At 50.6% G+C, this 24,324-nt stretch overlaps 1 protein-coding gene across 3 annotated transcripts in view; it reads left to right on the plus strand.

Moving 5' to 3' along the window:
• Positions 1-4,184: 4,184 nt before the first annotated feature.
• The window catches only part of LOC146286663 (exostosin-1), a 122,650-nt gene continuing 102,510 nt past the window's right edge, over positions 4,185-24,324 (plus strand). The window contains exons 1-2 of one of the 3 annotated variants that reach the window (XM_084699777.1): positions 4,185-4,346; positions 4,428-5,176. In XM_084699777.1, coding sequence (XP_084555903.1) covers positions 4,185-4,346; positions 4,428-5,176 — 911 coding nt within the window. Of the gene's footprint in view, positions 5,177-24,324 lie in introns of all 3 variants that reach the window. The other 2 variants (XM_084699776.1, XM_084699775.1) reach the window with 2 other exon arrangements.

A 24,324-nucleotide genomic window follows, 5' to 3' on the forward strand; every position in this document is an offset into this window, starting at 1 on the left:
CGTCTTAGTCGGAGGTCAGTTCATTGTATGCAGGAAGCATGCAACCTTGCTCTATTCATTGGATATGAGAATGTTGTGAAATTGGGGACAGTTGAGTTGGGCCAAGATTTGTTTTATTTTTGTTTGAGATTGAAGGGTCAAGAAAACCATTCAATATTTCCCCCAAAAATGATATTCATGAGAAATGTTGAGAAACATGCCTTGATGTTTCTCTATAAATGTAAATGTTTCTCATTTGTGTGTTTGAATTGAAGACCTTTCCCAATTTAAAACATTCTTATCCTCGAGATACAACATCCCTCCGCATCCACTCTCTTCCCCAAGGTAACAACATCCATCTCCCCTTTTCCCTCATTCCTTCTCATCCACCCTCATCCCCACACCCCTCTCCCCTCATACCTCCTCATCCCCAAGGTAACCACACCCCTCTCCCCTCATCCCTCCTCATCCCCAAGGTAACCACACCCTTCTCCCCTCATCCCTCCTCATCCCCAAGGAAACCACACCCCTCTCCCCTCATCCACCCTCATTCCCAAGGTAACCACACCCCTCTCCCCTCATCCACCCTCATTCCCAAGGTAACCACACCCCTCTCCCCTCATCCCTCCTCATCCCCAAGGTAACCACACCCCTCTCCCATCATCCCTCCTCATCCCCAAGGAAACCACACCCCTCTCCCCTCATCCAACCTCATCCCCAAGGTAACCACATCCCTCTCCCCTCATCCCTCGTCACGGTCCAGGTAACTGTATTCTCCGTGTCTGTGTAGCGTACATAAGCGGGGCTTCAGGGGCAGGTGTCACCCCAGCAGGAAGCTGTGTTCAGGAGGAAGCTAACTGGCCAGCCTGCTGAGCAGGGGAAAGTTATTCTTGTGACACCGCCATGCGGGTCGCTACCATAATCAGGAAGCACCAGTGGGGAGGCCTGGTGTCCCTGTACGGTAAGGGGGGGGGGGGGTTTGCCTTGCCCAAACAGGGCCATTCATGATCTCCCAGGAAGACACAGGAAACAACATGGATGAGTAGGGAGAGAGAGGCAGAGGGAGAGAGAGAGGCAGAAAGATAGAGAGAATTCGGAGAGAAAGATAGATAGTCACGGAGAAGCAAAGGCCGCCAGCCGCAGGGAAGAGGAGGCTTCACGTGGCTACTGCAGCGGGTCGCAGCAGAGCACACAGTTCTGTGGCACAGGGGACATCATCCAGATCACCTCCTGCTCTACTTCACACCGCCCAGCAACAGCGCACTTCAGCCCCATAGCACCACGCAATTAGGGACCACTCAGTCACAAACGCTAACGTGGATGAACCGAAATCCCCCTCACCCACACCACCCCTCACCTCACAGTAAGGGTTGAAGGTTGATCGTCGAAAACGCACAAGCCAAACTCCCTAGCCTTCCTCTCCCCCTGCTCCTAGTCCCAGGATCTCCTCCCCTATCCCCCCTCCCAGTCCCCTAACTCCAGTACCGCACCCCGAGCTCCATCGTCCCTATCTTCCCACCCTCCGTGGAACCCCAACATATAGCAGCAGCAGCTGTAGAGTGCTGCTTTGGCCTGTACTATGAAGGATGGCTGGGGTAGCGGAGCTAACTCGGACACTCAGAGAGCCGCCTGGCTTCATCACTCACACGGTAGCTACACACCACCTGTCACATTAGCTGTGATTTATTCTTTCCCCTGCACCTGCAGCCATGTTTGTTCCAGAACATACAGTACCACCTGTTCCTAAACGACCTATTCCTATCATCCTTAGTGTACCACAGCAACACTAGACCAAGTATTCCCACATTTCTACGTAGTCCAGTACCAAACTAAAACATCAGAATACCACACGCATTTTCCTTGTAACATGGATGCGCCACAAGATGGCATTGTTTGTCACTTGATCAAGCCTTGCAGTACAGTAATGCAGAATGAATTACTTGTCCCAGACACACACCTGAAGAGGCCCACATTTTATGAACAGCAACTAAAAGAAAGACGAACTCGGAGATAAGAACGCACCGTAAAGAGACAGGTTTCTCACTTAAGACTCAACAACAGATAAACAGTAGGCCTACATAAACCCTTGCAGTGGGCATTCCCCCTGCGGTGCCGGTACGGTTGGTTTGAGAGGGAAACACCCTATGACGGAGAGGCCATGAATCCAACTCAACGTCCACTGGCTTAAGAGATTGGAAAATGCTTTATAACCTTCGTGACAGCTGAAAGCGCAAGGAGCAGCCAGCCAGTCAGTCTGTCTGGTGACAAACGCACTAGTAAATCTGGTGCGAGGGCTCTTTCTAGAGTCACGTTCCACTACAGCGCTGATGAAGAGCTCCAGAGCTGGGCTAGGACAGCTTTAATGTAGACCGATTGTGTTAGTCTAGCACCGATATCACAACAGCTATTTCTAAAACTTTTATTCTACACCTCTGCAATGTTCCTGGTGACCAGCGAGCTTCTACGGACCGACAATGGCTCGGTGTAACAACAAACAGAAGCCTAATCGTTATCATTATTTCCAAGGGCATGTAGCCTTGCAATTCTAATCTGCACAGATAGATCAACTGTACACCAACACTGACACATGTGTTGTCAATTCAAATATAGCTTGTTTCTCTCATGTACAAACGGTGCAACAGTAGAAACTATGAGCTCAAATCTAGGAGCGCTAGAAGACAACATTTAGGTTAGTTATCATACGGGACACCTTGCAGGTTAGCATACCACCAACATGGGCACGCAATATTGCGTATATAGTTCCCCGAGTACACTGACCGCTGCCAACGCCTCTTGAACTGATCGGCGCTCCGCCATCCATTTCCACCGCTCACCGCGCATCCTCCGTCAGTAACCGTGGTCGGAGGCGCAACCTCGCGACATAGGAGGCGCAGTACATCGCTGTGTAGTTGTGAATGGGAGCGATGCGGGAGGGAGGGACCCGCGTAGCCAAAACTTCACCAGACCCATGGAATATGAACATTGATGGCAGAAACTCTTGTATTTTATCGAGTGACAAACGTACCTTCTGCTACTTGACGCGCCGTTCCATTGGGGGAGAATTTTGCCTTATCATTGCAATATTTTACCAACAGGATCTTGGACTGTTGACGCGCGTGTCTTTTTTGGGGGGGCAACGAGACCGTTAACTTTACAGATGCGTATCGCATATTGGTAGAACTCGATGCAAAATTTTAAGACTATAGGATATCAACCGGTGGAATGAATCACATTGTGTGTCTTTACGCACGGAAGAGGTGGTTGAAAAACAAACCTTCGACACTGTGCAGTTTGCTTTGGGATACGTGCGTGTCTTTTGGACATGTGGACATATAGCCTACATCCTTTCATACCGGACATATGGACACTACACCGGAAAGGTCTACCATATCATTTATGTAGCCTATCTTGTCGGGATAAGTAGGTGATGACACTTGGCGACACTTCTTGATTCGTTCAGGGATTTAAACGTTGGGCACTACAGGCTTGGAAACTTTTATGTCGAGATTACGGGGAAATATACTGAAATCTACACAGTATGGATTGATAATCAAAATAATTAATTCTCCATGGGGATACATAAACCACCAAATTGTACGTTGTCCAGGGAAATATCTAAAGGGCGTGGACAAACAAACAGGATATACACAGAAAAGTGATTACACAGGATCTCATTCTTCAGATTCTCTGTGTTTAGGTCAGCCACCGATGTCTTGATCAGCTTGTCCAACTACAGTATGTCGCCGCTGATTCTCTCGGATAATTATTGATGTATGTCGCTCTGCATGAGTGCCACAGACTCCGCTTAGAATGCTGTGTTTACATTCCGCGCTCCTACGGTTCAGTCACACGGGGAGTTCCTGGTATACAGACCACAGGTGTCTGTCTTCGAAAGGTAAGCGTTCAGACAACTTGCACTGCCTAAATTATCTATGATAATGGCACAAAGACTGTTTTTTCCATAATTCTTAATCATGATTAAAAGTTACTTACTATCTTAGACCAGTAGGCTATATCTAAAATGCAATTAACAATTCCTTCTAATTCTGTTTTACGCAGTGACTTTAATTCCCATCATGCCTAGCTGTGGATAAGATTGACCTCTGTGTGGGCTGAGTGTGGACCCCCATCCTGTCCCACCCCTTCGCCCTCCCCCTTGCCTCGTAGCCCGTCTCCCCCCCCCTCCCACTTCCCCACACGTCCACATGCAGGCCAAGAAGAGGTACCTGCTGGTGTCTCTAGGGGCCTGTCTTCTCCTGCTAGCCTACCTGTGGGGACTGCAGATCGGGGAGTTCCAGCAGCAAACCCAGCTCAGCCACCAGTCCTACCACCTCCACACACCCCAGCAGCTGCAGCCTGTCTACCCAGCCCCACAGCCCCACAGCCCCCCCGGCCAGCCCAGGCTCCGGCCCCTGCGGAGCTACCTGCTGGAGGACGAGCAAGGGGAGGACAGCCCCCTCCCTCTCCACCAGCACTCCTCCCCCCGCGAGCGCAGGGAGATCCGCAACAACATCTACAAGAGCCGGCGCTGTCGCATGGAGACATGCTTCGACCGCAGCCTCTGCCAGGCGGGCTTCAAGGTCTACACCTACCCTCTCCTGAAGGGCGACACCATCTCAGACAGCTACCAGAAGATCCTCACCTCCATCCAGGAGTCGCGCTTCCACACGCCCGACCCGGCCCAGGCTTGCCTCTTCGTCCTTGGGCTCGACACCCTGGACAGAGACCAGCTCTCTGGCCAGTACATGCAGAACCTCCGGGCCCGGATACAGAGCCTGCCCACCTGGAACGACGGGCGGAACCATCTGATTTTCAACCTGTACTCTGGCACCTGGCCCGACTACACAGAGGATCTGGGCCTGGATGTCGGTCAGGCCATGCTGGCCAAGGCCTCTGTGGACATGGATAACTTCCGTCCGGGCTTCGACATCTCCATCCCCCTGTTCTCCAAGGATCACCCTCTCAGGGGCGGGGTCAAGGGTCACCTGGCCCTGACCCACCTCCCTCCGGAGAGGAAGCACCTCCTGGTGTTCAAAGGCAAGCGCTACCTGACCGGCATCGGCTCGGAGACGAGGAACGCGCTCTACCACATCCACAACGGACAGGACATTGTGCTTCTGACCACCTGCAAGCACGGCAAGGACTGGGAGAAGCACAAGGACTCCAGGTGCGACCGAGACAACGAAGAATACTCAAAGTAAGACTTCTCTTTGCTGGTTGGTTAGGATCTAGGACATGATCTCGCTGGGTTCAGGTCCATAACCATTCGATCATGCTGGGTTAGGATCTAGAACCACATCATCGAGCTGGGTTAGGATCTGGCGGCACACGACCTAGCTGGGTTAGGGTCTAGAGCCACATGACAATATTATGCCCCTGAAACCCTCAATACTCACCCACTGGAAATGACACGTTAAGCACAGCACAGTGTAGTGTTGCTGTCTCAATGGCTGAACAGCTTCGTGCCCTCGGTCTGAGGGCACTTCACTGCATCTGGTTCCGATGTTCAAACATCTCTAACGTCTGGAAGTCCTCGCTGTTTCTTTGTCGCGCGGCGAGCTTTATTTCCGACGCGGAGCCATAGTGGGAGGCTGAGCCTTCTTCCATGCGCAACATTAGAGCAGCCATTCTTGTTTTCCGTTGTGAGAAACTCACTTGTTTACTGTGAGGGAGAGTTGCGAGATCAGTTTGGATTTTTGCTCCGTGTGTGGAGGAGGCGTGGATGAAAGCAAAAGTGTTTGTTCCAGGCGTGTGTGTGTGTGTGTTCTGCTGTTAGGTTCCGCATGGGTATTGCCATGGGAGTTGAACCGACTGGCAGAGAGACACATTGCGTTTCCCCCCCCCTTTTTGTACCTTTTGTCTGAACAGCGACACTTTGACGAAAGACGTCTGGAGCTAAAAGCAGAGCTCGCTAAGCAGTGTGACTCTCAACACTGACAGACTGATAGAAGTGAGTGCGCTCAGCGGGAGGGGCTAAACACAGCTCTCTGAACAGGAGCGATGAGATGACTGCGTTCACCTTTAACATGATCCAGCCAAATGGAGCCTGTGAGCTCAGATGCCACGGGTGGATCTTTAAAAAGAACTTGTACTTTTTTCCCCTCTCGCTGTGTTGCTGTAGCAGCCGCCGAATATTCGACAGCTCTGATGTGTGTGTGTGTGTGTGCTTGTTTTCAGTGAATGAGCAACTGGGTGTTTCATGTCTATGTGTGTGTGATGGGGAGAGGGAGGGGGAGGGGGAGGGGGAGGGGGAGGGGGAGGGGGAGAGAGAGGGAGAGGGAGGGAGGGAGAGGGAGGGAGGGAGGGAGAGGGAGAGTGAGGGAGAGTGAGGGAGAGAAAAAGTGTTTGTGTGCGCGTGAGAGAGAGAGAGACAGAGAATTACAGAGAGTCTACGCGTCTGCTACTAACGTGTGTGTCCCTGGAACCCTGGTCTGTAGAAAACAGTGACTCCTATCACCAACAACAGAGCATGCCTGTGTGAACCGCTCCTTTGGCACCCATGGTGGCGTTCACTCCAAAGTTACACTCCCCTAAGCCTCTAATCCCCACTGAAACCATAGGAGGGATGGGAGCAGACCAGCTCCGGTCTCAACCACCGTGCCCTGGGAAGCATCCCAAGGCCTTCTGGATCAGCCTCTACCTGTGGGTTTATATTTACATTTAGCAGACGCTCTTATCCAGAGCGACTTGCAGTAAGTACAGGGACGTCCCCCCCCGGGGCAAGTAGGGCGAAGCGCCTTGCCCAAGGACACAACATCATTTTTGCACGGCCGGGAATCGAACCGGCAACCTTTTGATTCATAGCCCAATTCCCTGACCGCTCAGCCATCTGACTCTGTGTTTAGTCTGGCTGGGTGTGCCTGGGCCCTGCCTTTGTCAGCGGATGAACAAACTCCAACCAGGGGGCTCGTGTCAACTCGAGTGGGCCGTCTCATCGCTGGTGGATCTCACTGATGGATCTCACGTTGGAGAATCAAACCCAGACCACAGCCCAGACCATACACCCCCAAGCCCAGACCATAGTTATTCCATGGTTGCTTTGTCATCCTTGCATGGTTTTGTTAGTGATCTAACACCGACATGGGGAGGAGAGAGGAGGGGTGAGGAGAGGAGCAGAGGGGAGAGGAGGGGAGAAGAAGGGAGAGGAGAATGAGGGAGGACAGAGGAGAAGAGGGGTTGCTATGTCAACAAAACCAATGGTTTTGTTAGTGATTTAACAGCGACATGGGGGGGTTGTTCTGCTCCACAGGTGGCTTGTTGTGGAACGACCCTTCCTCGAACCTTCGGGAAGGTTTCACAGGGGCGGTTTGGGTTGAGGTCCAAAACATACAATTCTGACAGCTTCTTTCCTGCGGGGAGATGGTGCCACAGTGCTGCAGATCGAGCTGATAGGATCACAGAAGTGGATAAGCAGATCCCTTCAGGAGAGAGAGAGAGAGAGAGAGAACCAGATCTGAGATCAACCGACAGTTTAGAATTGATCCAGGAAATGACTATCTCTTTTCATTTTCATGTGGTATGACACTCTCAGTGTTTGTGTTTTGTCTTCGTGTGAGTGGAATGAGTCCCAGCCACGTCATGACAGAAGGTTAACCAATTTTTTTGTACAAGGTCTGTCAATATGGATCCAGCGTGTTATGCAGGCAGAAGAGGTCTTGTCTATAGACGCTCTGCTGGAGGCCTATCGACGGGCCATCTCAACACTCTGAACAGTCAATACCTGGCCCTCTATTGAATCAACCAGGCTGGTGGGACCTGAGACTAATCTGATCCGGCACGCAAACACGCGCACCGCGCCACAAACGCACCCGCACACACACTCGCACACATACACACACGGACATACCCACGCACACAAACACGGTGTGGCCGGGGACTGAAGTAACTGACTGTTTAGCGGCACACTGGTTACATCGAGAGGAGAGGAGAGGGAGTAGAAGAGTGGAGAATTCGAACAGAGGAGAGGAGCGGAGGTGAGACAAGGAGAGAGGAGTATAAAGGAGAGCAGAAGAGAAGAAGGGAGAGGAGGAGAGTAAAGGGGGGAAACGGGAAGAGTAGAATAAGGGAGAGGAGAGGAAGAGCGGAGAGGACAGGAGCGGAATAAGGGAGAGGACAATGAGGCAGGGGAGAGGAGAAGACAGCTGACAGAAGCCGAGGAGAGGAGCGCTGGAAAGGAGAGACTAAAACAGGGAGGGAGAAGATTACAGAGTGGGACCCCCGCTGCTGAGATGCATTGGTGGGTTGTGGATGAGAGTCTGTCTCCGCTGGAAGCCCACCAGCTCTGAGAAGACCTCCAGGGGTTCATTATAGAACCTGCTTAACATGGAGCTACCTAGGTGTGTCTCTCTCTCTCTCTCTCTCTCTCTCTCTCTCTCTCTCTCTCTCTCTCTCTCTCAATCTCTCTGTCTGTTTACGATGTTTCTCTTTCTTTCTCTCAATCCCTCCGTCTCTCTCTCTCTCTTTTTTTCTCTCTCTCTTTCTCTCTCTTTTTATCTCTCTCTTTTTTTCTCTCTCTCTCTCTCTCTCTCTCTCTCTCTCTCTCTCTCTCTCTCTCTCTCTCTCTCTCTCTCTCTCTATTCCTCTGTCTTTCACTTTCTTTCTCTCTCTTTCCCTCTTTCTCTCCTTCTTTCTCTCTCCTCCTTCTCCCAGTTCCTGACTCTCCTGCTCTCAGTCTGTATGTGGGGAAGAACAACAGATCAATGCTCTCAGAAACCAGAATGCATGCAGAACATCACAACACAACACAACACAGAGAGTAGTGTAACCGCCGAGGCAACAGGCCCACACTGGTAGTGGTCAAACAGCCTGTGACCTTAAACAACAATCTCGGACTGTGAAAGGCCCCTTTCCCTCGCCAGACGGCATGAATGTGACCACTTGGCTCCCAGGGCAGTGAACCAAGATCACAGCTAGGGGGCAGCAGCCAGGTCTAGCGGATGATTGACAGACAGCCGGTGGACAATATTGGCACTGGCAGCCGTTAAAAAGCGAATGATCGAGCAGACCGGACGAAACACAAGGGCTGTGGGGAGAGGAAAGGAGGCGGGCCGAACTGTTGCTCTGGTCTCTGCTGCTCTGGTCTGTGCTGCTCTGGTCTCTGCTGCTCTGGTCTCTGCTGCTCTAGTCTGTGCTGCTCTGGTCTCTGCTGCTCTGGTCTCTGCTGCTTTGTTCTGTGCTGCTCTGGTCTCTATTGCTCTGGTCTCTGTTGCTCTGGTCTGTGCTGCTCTGGTCTCTGCTGCTCTGGTCTCTGCTGCTTTGTTCTGTGTTGCTCTGGTCTCTGTTGCTCTGGTCTCTGTTGCTCTGGTCTGTGCTGCTCTGGTCTCTGCTGCTCTGGTCTCTGCTGCTCTGGTCTGTGCTGCTCTGGTCTCTGCTGCTCTGGTCTCTGCTGCTCTGGTCTCTGCTGCTCTGGTCTGTGTTGCTCTGGTCTGTGCTGCTCTGGTCTCTGCTGCTCTGGTCTCTGCTGCTTTGTTCTGTGCTGCTCTGGTCTCTGTTGCTCTGGTCTCTGTTGCTCTGGTCTGTGCTGCTCTGGTCTCTGCTGCCCTGGTCTGTGCTGCGGAAGTTCAGGTACCGGGCACTGCTCTCTGCTGGGCGGGATACGCTGGCTCATCTGACTCTCTCCACCCCTGTCAGTAGATCTCTCTCTCCACCCCTGTCAGTAGATCTCTCTCTCCACCACTGTCAGTAGATCTCTCTCTCCACCCCTGTCAGTAGATCTCTCTCTCCACCCCTGTCAGTAGATCTCTTTCTCCACCCCTGTCAGTAGATCTCTCTCTCCACCCCTGTCAGTAGATCTCTCTCTCCACCACTGTCAGTAGATCTCTCTCCACCCCTGTCAGTAGATCTCTCTCTCTCCACCCCTGTCAGTAGATCTCTCTCTCCACCCCTGTCAGTAGATCTCTCTCTCCACCCCTGTCAGTAGATCTCTCTCTCCACCACTGTCAATAGATCTCTCTCTCCACCCCTCTCGATTAGGTCTTTCTCCCTCCACCGCTCTTAGTCTCTCTCCCCCTCTCTCTCTCTCTACCCATTTCAGTAGATCTCTCCCTCCACCCTCTCAGTAGATCTCTTTCCATCCCTCAGTACATCTCCCTCTATTTTTACACTCCTTTCTCGTGCGTGCACTCTCTCTCTCTCTCTCTCTCTCTCTCTCTCTCTCTCTCTCTCTCTCTCTCTCTCTCTCTCTCTCTCTCTCTCCTTTTCACTGTCTTACTCATCTCAATACAGTTCAGTGGGATTTCTTTCAATTGGCTTGACAGAACACGTGTTCACATTGCCAGAGCAACACTAAAGGTGGAGATGGATGCACACATAGAGAATGATAGACTTGTAAACACAGTACATGTTTGTACAGGCACATGCATTATGCATGCACACACACCCACACGCACTCCTGCGCACACAAATACACACACACACACACACACACACACACACACACACACACATACATACATACATACATACATATGTATGTCCCTCTCTGTCTCCATCTGTCTGACTTGCCAGTGTGTATGAGGAAATAACAGCATTGGTATAGTCAGAAGTTTTGTGTACAAGCTCGAGTCAATTCAGCTCTGTTTGATCATGCTCTACTTCAAGAGTGCTTGCTAATTGGCCAACAAATTGGCTCTCTCAATTAGTGCCAGAGAGCCTTTATGTGTGGCGTTAAAAGATAAGAGGCCGGGCAGGATATGCGACTCATTCCGAAGGAGGTGAGCCGATTCCATCAGTGCTTGAGAGAGCTGTAAGTGTATACATGTTTGTTTGGGTATTTGGTGGTGTGTGTTAAAGTCCAACCAGGTCTAACCAGGCACATGTCGTCTGCGCCCACCGCACTACACCCCCAGGAATATAAACGACCTCCGAGCCCCCCCCCCCACAAACACACACACACATACACTCCCACACACACGCACACTCATACAGCCAACCACACACTGCACCAGGGTTTATTTGCAATCAAGTCTTCTTTTTTACGTCAGCGACTTTGCCAATACAGTACACGGCTGTATGTTTTTTTTTCTGGATGGAAGGACATCTTGATGATAAACAAAAAATGGAGATGGGTAAACAAGAAACCCTGAATAAACAAACTGACAAATGGCTGTCGTAAAGAAATGTGCAGCTTCGCACTCTTTCATGTGATGGGATGCAAACCCCGGGGCTATGTCAGTGTTGACTGTGATTAAGAAAACCTGCTTGTAAACAGACACACACTATCAAGTGGCTTTGTGGCAGATCCACACAGCTTGCCCTGCCTAGTCCAGACTGGTAGTACATGGAACCAGCTAGCCCTGCCTAGTCCAGGCTTATAGTATATAGTACCAGCTCCTCTCCACCTTTCCTTGTCTGTATGACGGCACACATTAGGCTTGCCGTCTCTCCGAGCCTGAGACAGGAAAAGGAGTGAGAGCGAAAGAGAGGAGGGTATTGATGACGGTGAAGGGGAGAGCGAAGGGTCAACACAATGGGAGAGGTCGAAGGTTGCCGAGGAGGACGGTGTACTGTCGTTGGAAACACAGAGGTTCAGCGAGGTTTGACTTTTTAGAGAAGCCGTGTTCATCGACCGTCTCCCTCGTAAAACGTGCACATCTGTGCTCACACCTAATCGACTCTGGCCGGTTCGCGCACACGCATGCACACACGTGCCCACACGTGCAAACAATCACACGGATACACACCAGCACTTACACATGGACACACTCATTCGCACGCATCATGTGCGTTCCACACACACACATACACACACACACACACTTCCCAGTGAGGTCTGCTCACTGTCTGCTGTGTGACGGGGTCAAGGCAAGGTCGCGTGGCAGTGGGGATCTAACTGTTGGTGGTGTGCGTGATGCAACATCCACAGGACACCCGTGAGTTCACAGGTGCATGCAGGGAGCTCGACGCACCTGTGACGAGGGCAGCCTTTTGATAGGCTGGTGAAAGATCCAAGGTGTTACGGTGGAAATGCGCGTGTGCGAGTACGCGTTTGTGTGCGCGTGCGCGCGCGTGTCTGTGCGTGCATTTACATTTGACATTTAGCAGACGCTCTCATCCAGAACGACTTACAGTAAGCACAGCGACATTCCCCCCGAGGCAAGTAGGGTGAAGTGCCTTGCCCAAGGACACAACGCCATTTGGCACGGCCGGGAATCAAACCGGCAACCTTCTGATTGGTAGTCCGATTCCCTACCCATCTCAGCCACCTGACCCCTCTCCTCCCTCCTAGCCCTCCTCCCTCTCTGACCCCCCGTCTTCTAGATCAGTCCTAGCAGTACCAGAGCCACACGCTTCCCTTTACACCAAACCGAGTATTCACTGACATGGCGCTCATTGATTTTTGCACTGCTTAGCACTTTGAGCGTGTGTGTGTTTGCGCGTCCTGTGCGTGTGTCTCAGGGAGGGTATCATGTCATCGAGACAATTCATTAGATCCATTATAGGTAGCAGGATCATGTGCATGTGGCGTGTGTGTGTGTGTGTGTGTGAGCGTGCCTAGCAGCAGATTTGCAGCGAGGATGTGAGGGGGGCCGTCCTCTGTTCTTCCTGTGGAGACGTCAGCGTCGCCGGCGATGCCAGCCCTGTGTCTACCATGGCAACGTGCCAGGGTGCCAACCTGCCTGGGGGGCCGTCTACAAAACCACAGGTGGCATTGTAATCCTGCTACCAGCTCTGTCAAGCTCAGCGGGTTCCCTTCCTCCCTCTACAGCCTCTACTTCTTCCAGCCTCTCGCCCAGCCTCTCTCCCAGTCTCTTGCCGAGCATCTGCCTCTTTCAGCCTCTCTCCCAGCCTCTGTCCCAGTCTCTTGCCGAGCATCTGCCTCTTTCAGCCTCTCTCCCAGCCTCTCTACCAGCGTCTGTCCTATAATCTTCCTCTTTCAGCCTCTCTCCCAGCCTCTCTACCAGCCTCTGTCCTATAATCTTCCTCTTTCAGCCTCTCTCCCAGCCTCTCTACCAGCCTCTGTCCTATAATCTTCCTCTTTCAGCCTCTCTCCCAGCCTCTCTACCAGCCTCTGTCCTATAATCTTCCTCTTTCAGCCTCTCTCCCAGCCTCTCTACCAGCCTCTGTCCTATAATCTTCCTCTTTCAGCCTCTCTCCCAGCCTCTCTACCAGCCTCTGTCCTATAATCTTCCTCTTTCAGCCTCTCTCCCAGCCTCTCTACCAGCCTCTGTCCTATAATCTTCCTCTTTCAGCCTCTCTCCCAGCCTCTCTCCCAATCTGTTTCCTAGCATCTCCCCCCTTTCAGCCGTTATCTCAGCCTCACTCCCAGCCCCTCTCCCAGGCTACCCCGACCTCGCTTTCTTCCAGTTCTTCCAAGCCTCTTCCTTTGATCTCTCTTTGTCTCCCTGTCTCTCCCTGCCTCTTCTGCAGCCTCTCTTCCGCCCGGCCTCTCCTTTGTGAACTCATCAGCTCTTCTGACACATCCGTCCTTCCTGTTTGTCATTCTGCGTCTCCACACACCGGCCTCCACAAACAAAACACGCACACACACACACACACCCACACCCACACACACACACATCATCTTCCCTCCAAAAGTGTTTTCAGTATTGTGTGTCCATGTTCATGCTGGAGATTTCATGTCTCCTGTTAGCAGATGAAGGCAGTCTCGGCTTTGTAAAAAAAAAAAAAAGGTTTCATATCAAGAACATTTGCATTATGTCCAAAGAAAGAGATACAGAGGATAATCCAATGTGTGTGTGTGTGTGTGTGTGTGTGTGTGGTTGGATGGCCTACACTCTCACATAAACACACCACACGCATACGACCTCTACCTCCTGAGAGAAATGTAGGGCCTGGACATCAGTGGTGTGAATGTGTGTGTGTGTGTGTGTGTGTGGTTGGATGGCCTACACTCTCACATAAACACACCACACGCATACGACCTCTACCTCCTGAGAGAAATGTAGGGCCTGGACATCAGTGGTGTGAATGTGTGTGTGTGTGTGTGTGTGAGAGAGACAGTGGGAGGGTGACAGGTGTGAATGGCGTCACTCTGGTTTCTCCACAGCTGTGAGGAGAGGGGTGGAGCCTCCCCGCTCCGCCCACCCCAGAATACATCTCGTTCCAGGTGGTCGTCAAGAGACCTGTGTGTCTACAACCGTAAACTGAAGCAGATCGTCCGGTGTTTTCATACAGCTGCGCTGCCAGACTGCCGTGCATGTGTGTGCGCGCGCGCATGTGTGTGTCTGCGTGCGTCTGTGTGTGTGTGTGTGTGTGTTTATAGGTTTGGCTCTGTGTCGGTTTGCTCCCGTCAGCTCCTTTATGAAATACTGCAGATCTTGGAGAGAGGACATAAACAGACATAAAACACTTGAAAATGAAGAAGTAAGGAGTGTCAGCAGTTTTATGTGTGTGTGTTTATTTTCATTGTGTGTGTGTGTGTGTGTGTGCCTGTATTTCTGGGTAGAGCTACGCTTTGTGACACCAGTGCAGTCTATATGCAGCGCGAGAGTGCATGGGTGTGTGTGTGTGTGTGTGCATGATGAGTTGAGCTGGGCTCACGACAGGAGCGTCCTTGAGCGGCACAACATGGCAGCTGGCTCTGTGATCCACTTGTCTGCTGGGAAGACACGGTTCGAGTCCCTCCTCTCTGCCCCGTCCTGTTTGCAAACGTAACACACACACACGTGTACCCACCCCACACACACATACTGTACTTTCAAGGACCAACAATGTACACGCACTTCAGCATGCATAAACACTGGACACACACGCACGCGCGCACACACTAACACACACAAATCCTCACACAGACAAACAAATGTGCACCTAGCAGCATGTCAGACAGACCATAATAGTAAACAAGCAAGTTTCCTCCACCTTTCCTCTCTGCCCGTCACCGTGGCAATAGGCTCACAGCGGAAGGCCATAACCTTGACTTGATTTATCTGCCTCCCCTCACTGGCCACGCAGCGTGTGTGTGTCGAAGTGTGTGCGTGTGTGTGTGTGTGGGGGGGGGGGAATAGGTAAGCTAACCCTGCATGCCATTAGGAGCATCTTAAATGTCTGTTAAACAAGGAGAAAGGATTCTTGTTCTGCCTCCTCCTCCTCTTTATTCCATTTTTCCCCTCCTTCCCCCCCTTCTCTTCCTCCTCCTTCTCATCCACTCCCTCCCCCTACTACTCCCCTGCACCTCCTTTCCCTCCTCCTTCCTCTCCTCCTCCTCATCTTTCCCCCTGAGCAAGCCCTTCCTCCCTCACTCTTCCTCCTCATCTTCTCATCCCATTCCTCCCCCTACTACTCCCCTGCACCTCCTTTCCCTCCTCCTTCCTCTCCTCCTCCTCATCTTTCCCCCTGAGCAAGCCCTTCCTCCCTCACTCTTCCTCCTCATCTTCTCATCCCGTTCCTCCTCGTCCTCCTCCTTTTCTGCCTCCTCTCCCTGCCCCACACCTTTATTCTCCTCTTCACTTGGCTCGTGATTAATTGTTTTGACCTTGCCTCTGTCCCCCCCCCCTCCCCCCCCACACACACACTCTCGCAGAAACTAAATGTGGACGGGTACAGGTGAAGGTAGGGAGATTCAAACCATGTGACAAGTCTGTCTTTCCGTCCGTCCATCCGTCCACCTATCCATCCATCCATTGACCCGTCCATCCATGCATGCATTCGCTATGCCAGAGCAAACACGACCACTCTCAACGAAACTCTTTACCAAAGGCCCACGGTTGCTTTTCCCCGTGTCAGCTCTGACGTGTGTTCTGCTGACGAGAAACTGAGGCTGAAACTGGCACCGCGGTCTCCAGCTCTCTGGACGGGACGCGTGTGCGCGTGGACAGGTTTGGCGAGGGGGAGGACGGAGACGAGAGAACACTTCCTCCATCTGCTGACGACGGGCCAGCCAGCTGCCACGCAGCACACACGCGCGCTTGCACACACACGTACACACTGTCGCGCACGCGGGCCAGCACATGCACAAACGTGGGAAGACACACACGTGCGAACGCGCGCAACGCACGCACACGCAGACTCAGATACACGCGTTTGTTTCATTCACATGGGCGTCTAGGATCCCTCGCCACCCCTGCGAGCTGGTTAGCGCAGATCTCGTAGGCAGATGGGTCAACAAGTCGTTTTAACAAGATGGGAAATGATCACACACATGCTGTTCCCTGAGAGGAGAGGGAAGGAGAGAGGGGAGGAAAAGAGAGGGAAGGGGAGAGGGGGAGGAAAGAGAGGGAAGGGGAGAGGGGAGAATGGGGGGAAAGAGAGGAGAGGAAAGGAATGGAGAGGATAGGAGTGGAATGGAGACGAGAGGAGGGGAGGGGAGTGGAGGTGGGCAAGATAACAAATGGGGAAATTAGAGGAGAGAATATGATGGAAGAGAGGAAAGGAGAAGGTGCGAAGGGATGGAAGGTGAGGGGAGAGGAGAAGAAAGCCAAGAGTTTAATTAGTTATTTTCTTTCATGTTCCTCACAGATGACAGAGGCCCCTTGTTTGTGTATTTCCAAACAATGCTCTACACGGGACCGCGATTTAGATGACTGCTAGAGGAAGGGAGGGCGTAAGAGAGACGGAGAAGAGAAAAGGAATGACAGCTACGTTTGGAACCCTGCAGAGAATACCAGTCTGTTAACTCAGTTCCACACACAGGAGAGGTGAGGAGATGGAGAGAAAATACGAGGGAGAGAAACCACACAGCTTCAAGTTCAATCCGGAGGAATCCGTTGCCCCGAGTTCAGCACTCTGGAATGTCAAACAACAGACTTGAGAGTCTAGGAGGAAGCCTCGTCATCATCCAGAAACAGTCCAAAAGAGCCTGGTTTATTTTCCCCCATGCCCAATTTAACGACAATTCAATATTCTTTTGATTCATGGCATCAGCAGGGGAGCAGAGAGGGTGGGGGAGGTGGGGGGGAGGTGGGTTTCTTCCTTGTCTGGAAGTGTGTATGTGTGTATGTGTATATGTGTATGTGTGTGTGTTGATTTTGGGTAGTCAAATCTATTCGTTTGAGTAGGATCTAGCTAGAGAGAGAGAGAGGCAACGATACACATTGTGTGTGTAATTGTTTCAGCAATTTTCGCCCGTTGTGTGTGTGTGTGTGTATGTATTTTAGTGCCACACCGATGCCTCTGTGAGTGATGATTGGATGGAACTATAGCACTGTGTGTGTGCGGTGTGTGTGTGTGTGTGTGTGTGCAATATGGGTCTGAGCACACACAACGCAGCTTGTTGTCTTCTGTCTGACGATCTGACATCTGTTTTGCTTCATTCTGACACAAGCTCTGTCTTAATAAGGTTCCATCAACATCACCGGTGGAAACATCGCTTCTAAATGGAAAACCAGGCGGCCCAATTAGATAGCATCGGTCGGCCTGAAGGTTGTCTCGCTATAGCGTTCCAAACTTCCAGACAGATCGTATTGAACAGGGTTCGGTCTCATGAGAACCTCTCTTTTCACAAGCTGTGAATTCAAAACTTTCGTACTACAAACTGTCTGCCTACAAGTCCCATCCTCCTTTGCTGTCTTTCAAATTGCAGGCCAAAAGCAATTTCTTTGGAGTTCCCCTCCACTTGGCTCCTGTTAGCTTAGCCTTGACGGCTACCAGTCAGCTAGCTCCCTGCTCCCCATGCTTCCCATGGCTCATTACAGAGAGCGCCGCCGATGCACAGTGTTTAGGACTGATATAGACCTCGAGAAAGGGAACTGTGGGAAGGGAGGGGAGCAGAGAGAGAGAGAAAGAGATAGACGGAAGATGAGAGCGAGAGAAAGACCCGAGGGGGCGGGTTAGAAGCGTGTTAAAGACAGAAAGAGGGGAGCGTGAGAGAGAAGAACAGAGGACGAGGGTGAGAGAGAAGGAAAGCGAGAGAAAGGAAGAAGGAGAGAAGTGATAAAGAACTGATTGTGTGAGCGTCTGGAGAGCTGATGTGGAAGGATCGGGGGGGGGAGTCTATCCATGTGCTGTACATATGCCTAGCATTTACATGTGTGTGCGCGTACACGTGTTTATGGTTATGTGTCTGTGTGTGTCTGTGTGTGTGCGTGTGTGTGTGTGTGTGTGAGAGAGAGTGTGAGAGGCAGGGAGGGTGGTTCAGATAAGCTGAGGGGTGTAATGAGACAACCTGACAAGAGGTTCTCTTCCTGGCTCACCTTACTTCACAGGCCTGCTGTTCCACTGCAGGGGAGGGGAGAGGGGAGGAGAGGAGTAGAAGGGGGAGAGGCGGGTAGAGGGTATGAGGAGAGGAGAGGGAGGGAAGGGAAAGAGAGGAGTAGAAGGGGGAGAGGAGAGGGAGGGAAGGGAAAGGGAAAAGGGGAGAAGAGGAAAGGACAGGAGGTGAAGGGATGGGGAGGGCAGCAGATAAGAACAACATGAGATTACATGAGAAGAGAGGGGAGAGGAGGATAGAGGAGAGCAGAATGTTCGAAGTGGCAGGTCTGCTGTTAGCAGCGTGTGGCCTCTCTTCCGGAAGCAAAAATAAGCACTTTTCTCGTTTCTCGCTCTCCGCCTCTCTGTCTCTAGAACCCATGTCTTTTCTTTCTCTCCTTTTTTCCGAATGTATTCCTGTTAGGCAGGATGAAGCAGCCTTCAGAGATCTGAGCGAACAGACCCTCGCACTGACAAGGCCTCAAAGTACGCGCGTGTGTGTGGGGGTGTATGTCAACTAGCGAGAGAGCGAGAAAGATGTATCTCGACGGTTCAGTCGTGGAAGGATTCTCTCTCTCTTTCTCTCTGTCTTCTCTCCTTCTTACAGCTGCCAAAAAGTAAACAACCATTACTCTATGCTGGTTACAATTTGAGATTTTGGTTTGAATGAATCAATTCAATCGAATCCCATATATCACTGTTTCTACATGGACAATTCTAGGCTCATAAATATACACTGCATGCCATTCCTACATATCCATTTCCTGTTCTTGACCTTGGACTTCCTGTCTCATGGCACCTCTGCTCTCTCAGGACTTGGCCTGATGGATGCTTTGAACACCTGAGCTGCTGTTTTGCATATTCACTTTCAACGAGCTGGAAAATTGACTTGTGTTTCCTGGATGACCTGTAGACAGGCAGCCAAGCAGGCAGGCAGACAGACAGGCAGGCAGAAAGACAGGCAGACAGGCAGACAAGCAGGCAAAAAAACAGGCAGACAGGCAGACAGACAGGCAGGCAGGCAGGCTGGCAGGCAGCTAAGCAAGCAGGGAAGCAGCATAGCACTGGCAGCTGATGAAATAGCCGTAGTTTAGCATATCTGAAACAATAAATTGTTGTCATGGTGAGCATGCTTGGTATTGATTCTTTGTGCCTTATCGACCACCAGGGTCTTGTGGCGTTCAGATGGAAGAGGCAGGGGCAGGTAGGAGAGTGGAGGGTGTTGGTGGTGCTGGTGGGGGGGGGTAATGGAAATGACTGGCTGTGGCTTGAGCCTGAAATTAGTCAACCCCCTCTGCCAAAGGTTGTGCTCGAGCACACACACCTGGAGGGACGTGTGTCTATGCAACTCTGCTGCGCTTCGGCCGTTTCTCCTTTCTGGGTAGAAAGGGGTGAGTTGATGGAGGGAAGAGAGTGAGAGAGAATGAGAGGTGTGGGAGAATAAGAGAGAGAGCGAGAGAAAGTTGGCTGCGAGGGATGCCAGCAGGGGAGAAATCGTGGAGTTGTGGTCATTTCTCCACATAAATATTTTGAAAATGGCTGCTTAGGAATACCAGTTTTAATAGAGTCAGAAGGTTCTAGGAAGGTTCCAGAAGGTTTGATTTCTGGGGGATGACACATCCACTTTAGTAGCTGAAGAGAAAATATTTTCTCTTCTTATTTTATTTTGCCTCATTCGACCATCATGTTCCACTGTCAACGGCCAATGGCAGGAATCTCAGTTTGGATATGAAAATAATCTTATGACCCAACAAGAATAATGACCATAAACAGACAAGGATAATAACCAGGTGTTATAAACACTGGTCTTCAGAGTTTGGAATGCCAACATATTTACTGACACATTATGCCAGGGGACATAATGCCAAGTCCATTTGTAGAATGTGTTTTGATACTGGTACAATATGATTGCATGAGTCAGTTTGACCCCGTATTTTGTCGAAATGGCCACAGACACTTTCACCTGGCAGAATAGAAAAGAACAAGGTAAGGAGAAGAACAAGACAATCTGCAAGAAATCTATTTCTATTTCTAGCAAGTGTACGGCTGCAACATTCCACCCTTCCGGAACCATCCGAGGCCTCCACCAGTGCATGTAAGGTCGTTACTCCCGCCCCTCCATCCCCACGCCACACCCCGAGCCAACACGCAGTCCCACAGTGCCTCAACCTTTTTGCCTCTGACAGGCATGGGGCATGCTGGGTAAGCAACTCCTGGATGCCCCCCCCCCCCCACACACACACACACCCACCCACCCACCAGCCTGACATTTTTGACAGGCAGTCCTCCCCGACCACGATGGTCCTCCAACCTGACGCACCTACTTCATTATTCCCTGGCCCGAGGTTCCCCCCCCGGCCTTCACATCCCATCCCCGTCGTGTTCTCCAGAGTAATTCCCCCCGGCTCCTGCTGATGTTCACGTGGAGACATACTGTACCCGTCAGCCTGGATTACCCCAGACAGGGTGCGTCCTTGATTTTCACCACACAGACCCCCTCGTCACGCTACAACAACGCAGCAGGGGGGGGCTCGGCTCCGTTTAGACTTTCGCTGTATGATCGCATCGAATCAAAACTCATTTCACGTTCTTTTTTTTCTGCGACCATTTCTTATAAATCCACTTTCACTTGCGAGCGTTGGGGACTGAAGCGGTGATTTACCGTGCGCTGTGCCGGATGTTTGTGCGTCTGTCATGGCCTTCTTGGTGACGATCTATTCCGAGCCCTAACACTTGGCACAGAGGAGGAGGTGTCAACCACAGAGACAACAGGACACACAGTGGCAGACCAAAACAAACTGTCGGCACCAGTTCACCGGAGTAATTGAACGGCAACAGTCGAATGTTGCAACTTGCAACAGTGGTTACTGAGTGTAAATGTATGCGATTCAGGACTTGAGTTTGGTCAGGGTGCCATCTTGAGTTTGGGCGGGGCAGACATCTTAAGTTTGGGCGGGGCAGACATCTTGATTTTTGGCGGGACAGACGTCTTGAGTTTGGGAAAGGGCATACATCTTGAGTTTGCCATTTTATACTGGAACCTGCTGGAACCTCTCATGCCCCAACCCTCCTTGTCTACCTTCACCTGAATATATTAGGTTCTCACATTCTCCCTATGCTGTATTGAATGTGTTGCTTCCCAAACATTGTGTGAATCCTCTACTCTGCTGAATCAATATATACTTCCTGTTTAGCATCTAGGTTGAATACATCAAAGTTGAGACTGTATCTATGGTACTTTTTGTCTCGCCTCTACTCTTCTGTATCTATCTACATCCTGTTTAGCATCTGCTGTATCTATTTACTTCCTGTCTAGCCTCTCCAGCACCTGTGGTTATGATTATCTAGATCATCTAGAGTACTGATACACATGCCCCCCTTTCTGTCTCTCTCATTTATCGTGCCAGCTGAAGATCCCTCTTGTGTGAGTGTGTGTGTGTGTGTGTGTGTGTGTGTGTGAGCGAGAGATAGATGCTATGGCTTGAATGTGTACCCCAAGTAAGAGGAGGGGAGTTTAGTAATCCTTCAGCCCAAACTCACAGTGCAGGCTGGGCTGGCATTGTGTCTGTGTGTGTGTGTGTGTGTGTGTGACTTGCTGTGTTTATGCCAACTCACATTGAAGGGCCAGGCCTGGGCCTCAGTGGGTGATGGAACTGTCGGCCAGAACACACACACACACACACACTTTTCTCTCCAGAACACACACACACAGACACACTTTTCTCTCTCCGTGGGAGCGCGTCGTTGGGACAGATCTAGCTTGGCATCGGAACACATCGACATAAACAAACAAACAAACAAACGGAACGAGCGGGACAGGAGCAGAGGAGGGCAGGCCTGGCAACATGGCCGCCTCATGGCTCCATCACAGGCGCTGCAGGAGCCAGAGATGGAGGGAGGACCAGGAAGGGCCACCAGACCCCAGAGACTGCTGCCCTGGTCAGAAGAAGAGCTTAACAGGTTCCAGGGGTATTAATGACACTGGTAGGCTTCCGCAAACTTAAAAGCAGGAAGCATACCTCAAGTGCCCCCCACCACACCCCATTACCACAGGCCACACACACACAAACACACCACAATATTGTTTCAAGATGGCAGAAGAGATTCTGTGTGCGATGGGTCGTTTGAAACTTGCGAGGAGAGATGTTGCAGCCTTCAGCCAGATAGCTGTACCAGAGGCGGTCCCAAATCAGGCCAGACCAAACCAAGCCATGCCAGACCAGACCAGACCAGGCTAGATGGCTACCAAAACGTCCTTTTTCAAAACTCAGGTGTTTTGACTCTGTAAACCTTCCGATAGTGCCATATCCACAGTGATCACGAAGTCATGGGGTGATAATGGCTGGCTTGATTACACACACGCACTCACATGCACACTACACACAGTACACACCTACCACGCACACACACAAATACTACACACAAATGGCAGTGGCTGGTGTGCTTGGATGTCCACACAGTGGCATACGCTCATACATATAACACACACACACACATATATGCCAGTGTTTGTGAAAGCCCGGTGGCTGGCACCAGGGCCAATCCAGGATGACTGGGGTTGGATTGGTTCACCTCGGACAAATAGCACTGTCTGGTGCAACAATTTATCCTCTTCACTCCCCATTCGCCCCCTTTCCCTCTCTTTCTCTAGTGCTCTCCTCTCTCAGTCCAGTTGACGTCAGTTCAACAGGCCATGCTCTCAATACAGACGGAGGAGAAAAGACGAGACAACAATATTCTGACGGTGCTGTATAATACACACCAAAAGTAGTGAACAAAATGACTGCTCATTTTGTCATTTGTAGGTACAGGTATGTGATGACGTAGGATGTGGCTGGAAATAGAGTGATGATAATACACAGGGTGCATATTCTTGTTTCCGAACTGCCGAGCAACACGGTGATCTGTGATCACCGCTTCCTGTAATCTGACTGAGACAGGTGAACCCGCATGCTCCTCACGTAACCTGCCCTGATCCCAGTACGCAACCTGCTGTTGTTTTCCAAAGACTTGGCAGTAGAACCTAAACGGCTGCTTTAGCTTGCTGAGCTAAAGCCTATAATATTACAGTTGTTCTCCATTGCTAACACACAAAAATGGTATGTGTAAGCCATCCTCACGAAACCATTTTGCCAAATCCCAGCAGAAAGACCATGTACCCCAGTCTATAAACACAATTTACCCTTTTTGACACATTTCTCATGTTCGTTCACATTTCTTTGCAAAAGTCTAAACACACCTCTCACTTTAAGACACAATTATCACCATTATGTCATTTAGAAAACACTCCTATTTGGTAAACTCAAACCGGCGCAATTCAAACACCCTTAACAACCAATTATCCATGTGAAAGCACTGACATGCAACAATACTCAACAAGCAATCAGGCGTTGGGAATGAATACAACAGTAAGCTCATTTGTACTTTGAAATCATGGATGCAAATATCAGAGGAAGAGGCAGCATAGTCAGAATGAGAGGAGGTAGACAAGAGAGAGGAAGAGGTAGAGGAAGAGGAAGAAGAACAATAATCTCAAATGAGGTCCATGCCACACTGACAGAAATCCCCATGACACAACAACCTTCTCCAAGACCAAGGGAAAAAGGTTGTGAGGATTGCTGTGGAGTCTTGGCAGGGATGGCTCAGGCATTCAAGGGCAGTTTACCCAGCTGTTTGGCTTGAGAAAACATTGCCTGTGATGTTGAAGAAAATCTCTGGCCCGACCCTGGTCAGACAGGATGCTGACCCAGAATGAACAGTACTGTAGCGTAAGCCCTGTTACCCATGTAAAAATGCTTTGTTTATTTCCCTCTTTTCTTAGCCTTTGTTCCCCAAATAAAAATGTACAGCAATGAATTTGTTTTGTTGACTAACCGTACCACTATTTGTATATTGTGACCGCTTCAGTAACAAATGCTCAAATGCTCAAAATGCAATTGCTGCATAATGTAAATAGAAAATAACAGCCTGTAAGAAGGAAAATTGCAGTATTTGTGAGTTTTATGATTTACATCATGTCAAACTCATGAGGTGGAACATATCAAAATTTCAGGGACACGTTACTATAGTCACTGGTTCTTGAAAACATTTTTATAACAGTGTTTTCAATTCCTCCCAGTAGTGTGTAAAGGGTGTTCAGAAGGTTGAATTTATTTCAGGGCTTTGTGTGTATTTTGAATGCAAAGTTAGGTTTCTACGACAGATAATATGGTTTTGACTAGAGTGTGTTGATTTCAAGGGTTTGGCCAAACAGTGTAAGTA

This window comes from Hypomesus nipponensis, chromosome 6, assembly GCF_054491055.1.
Source record: "Hypomesus nipponensis isolate SF chromosome 6, ASM5449105v1, whole genome shotgun sequence".
Lineage (NCBI taxonomy): Eukaryota > Metazoa > Chordata > Actinopteri > Osmeriformes > Osmeridae > Hypomesus > Hypomesus nipponensis.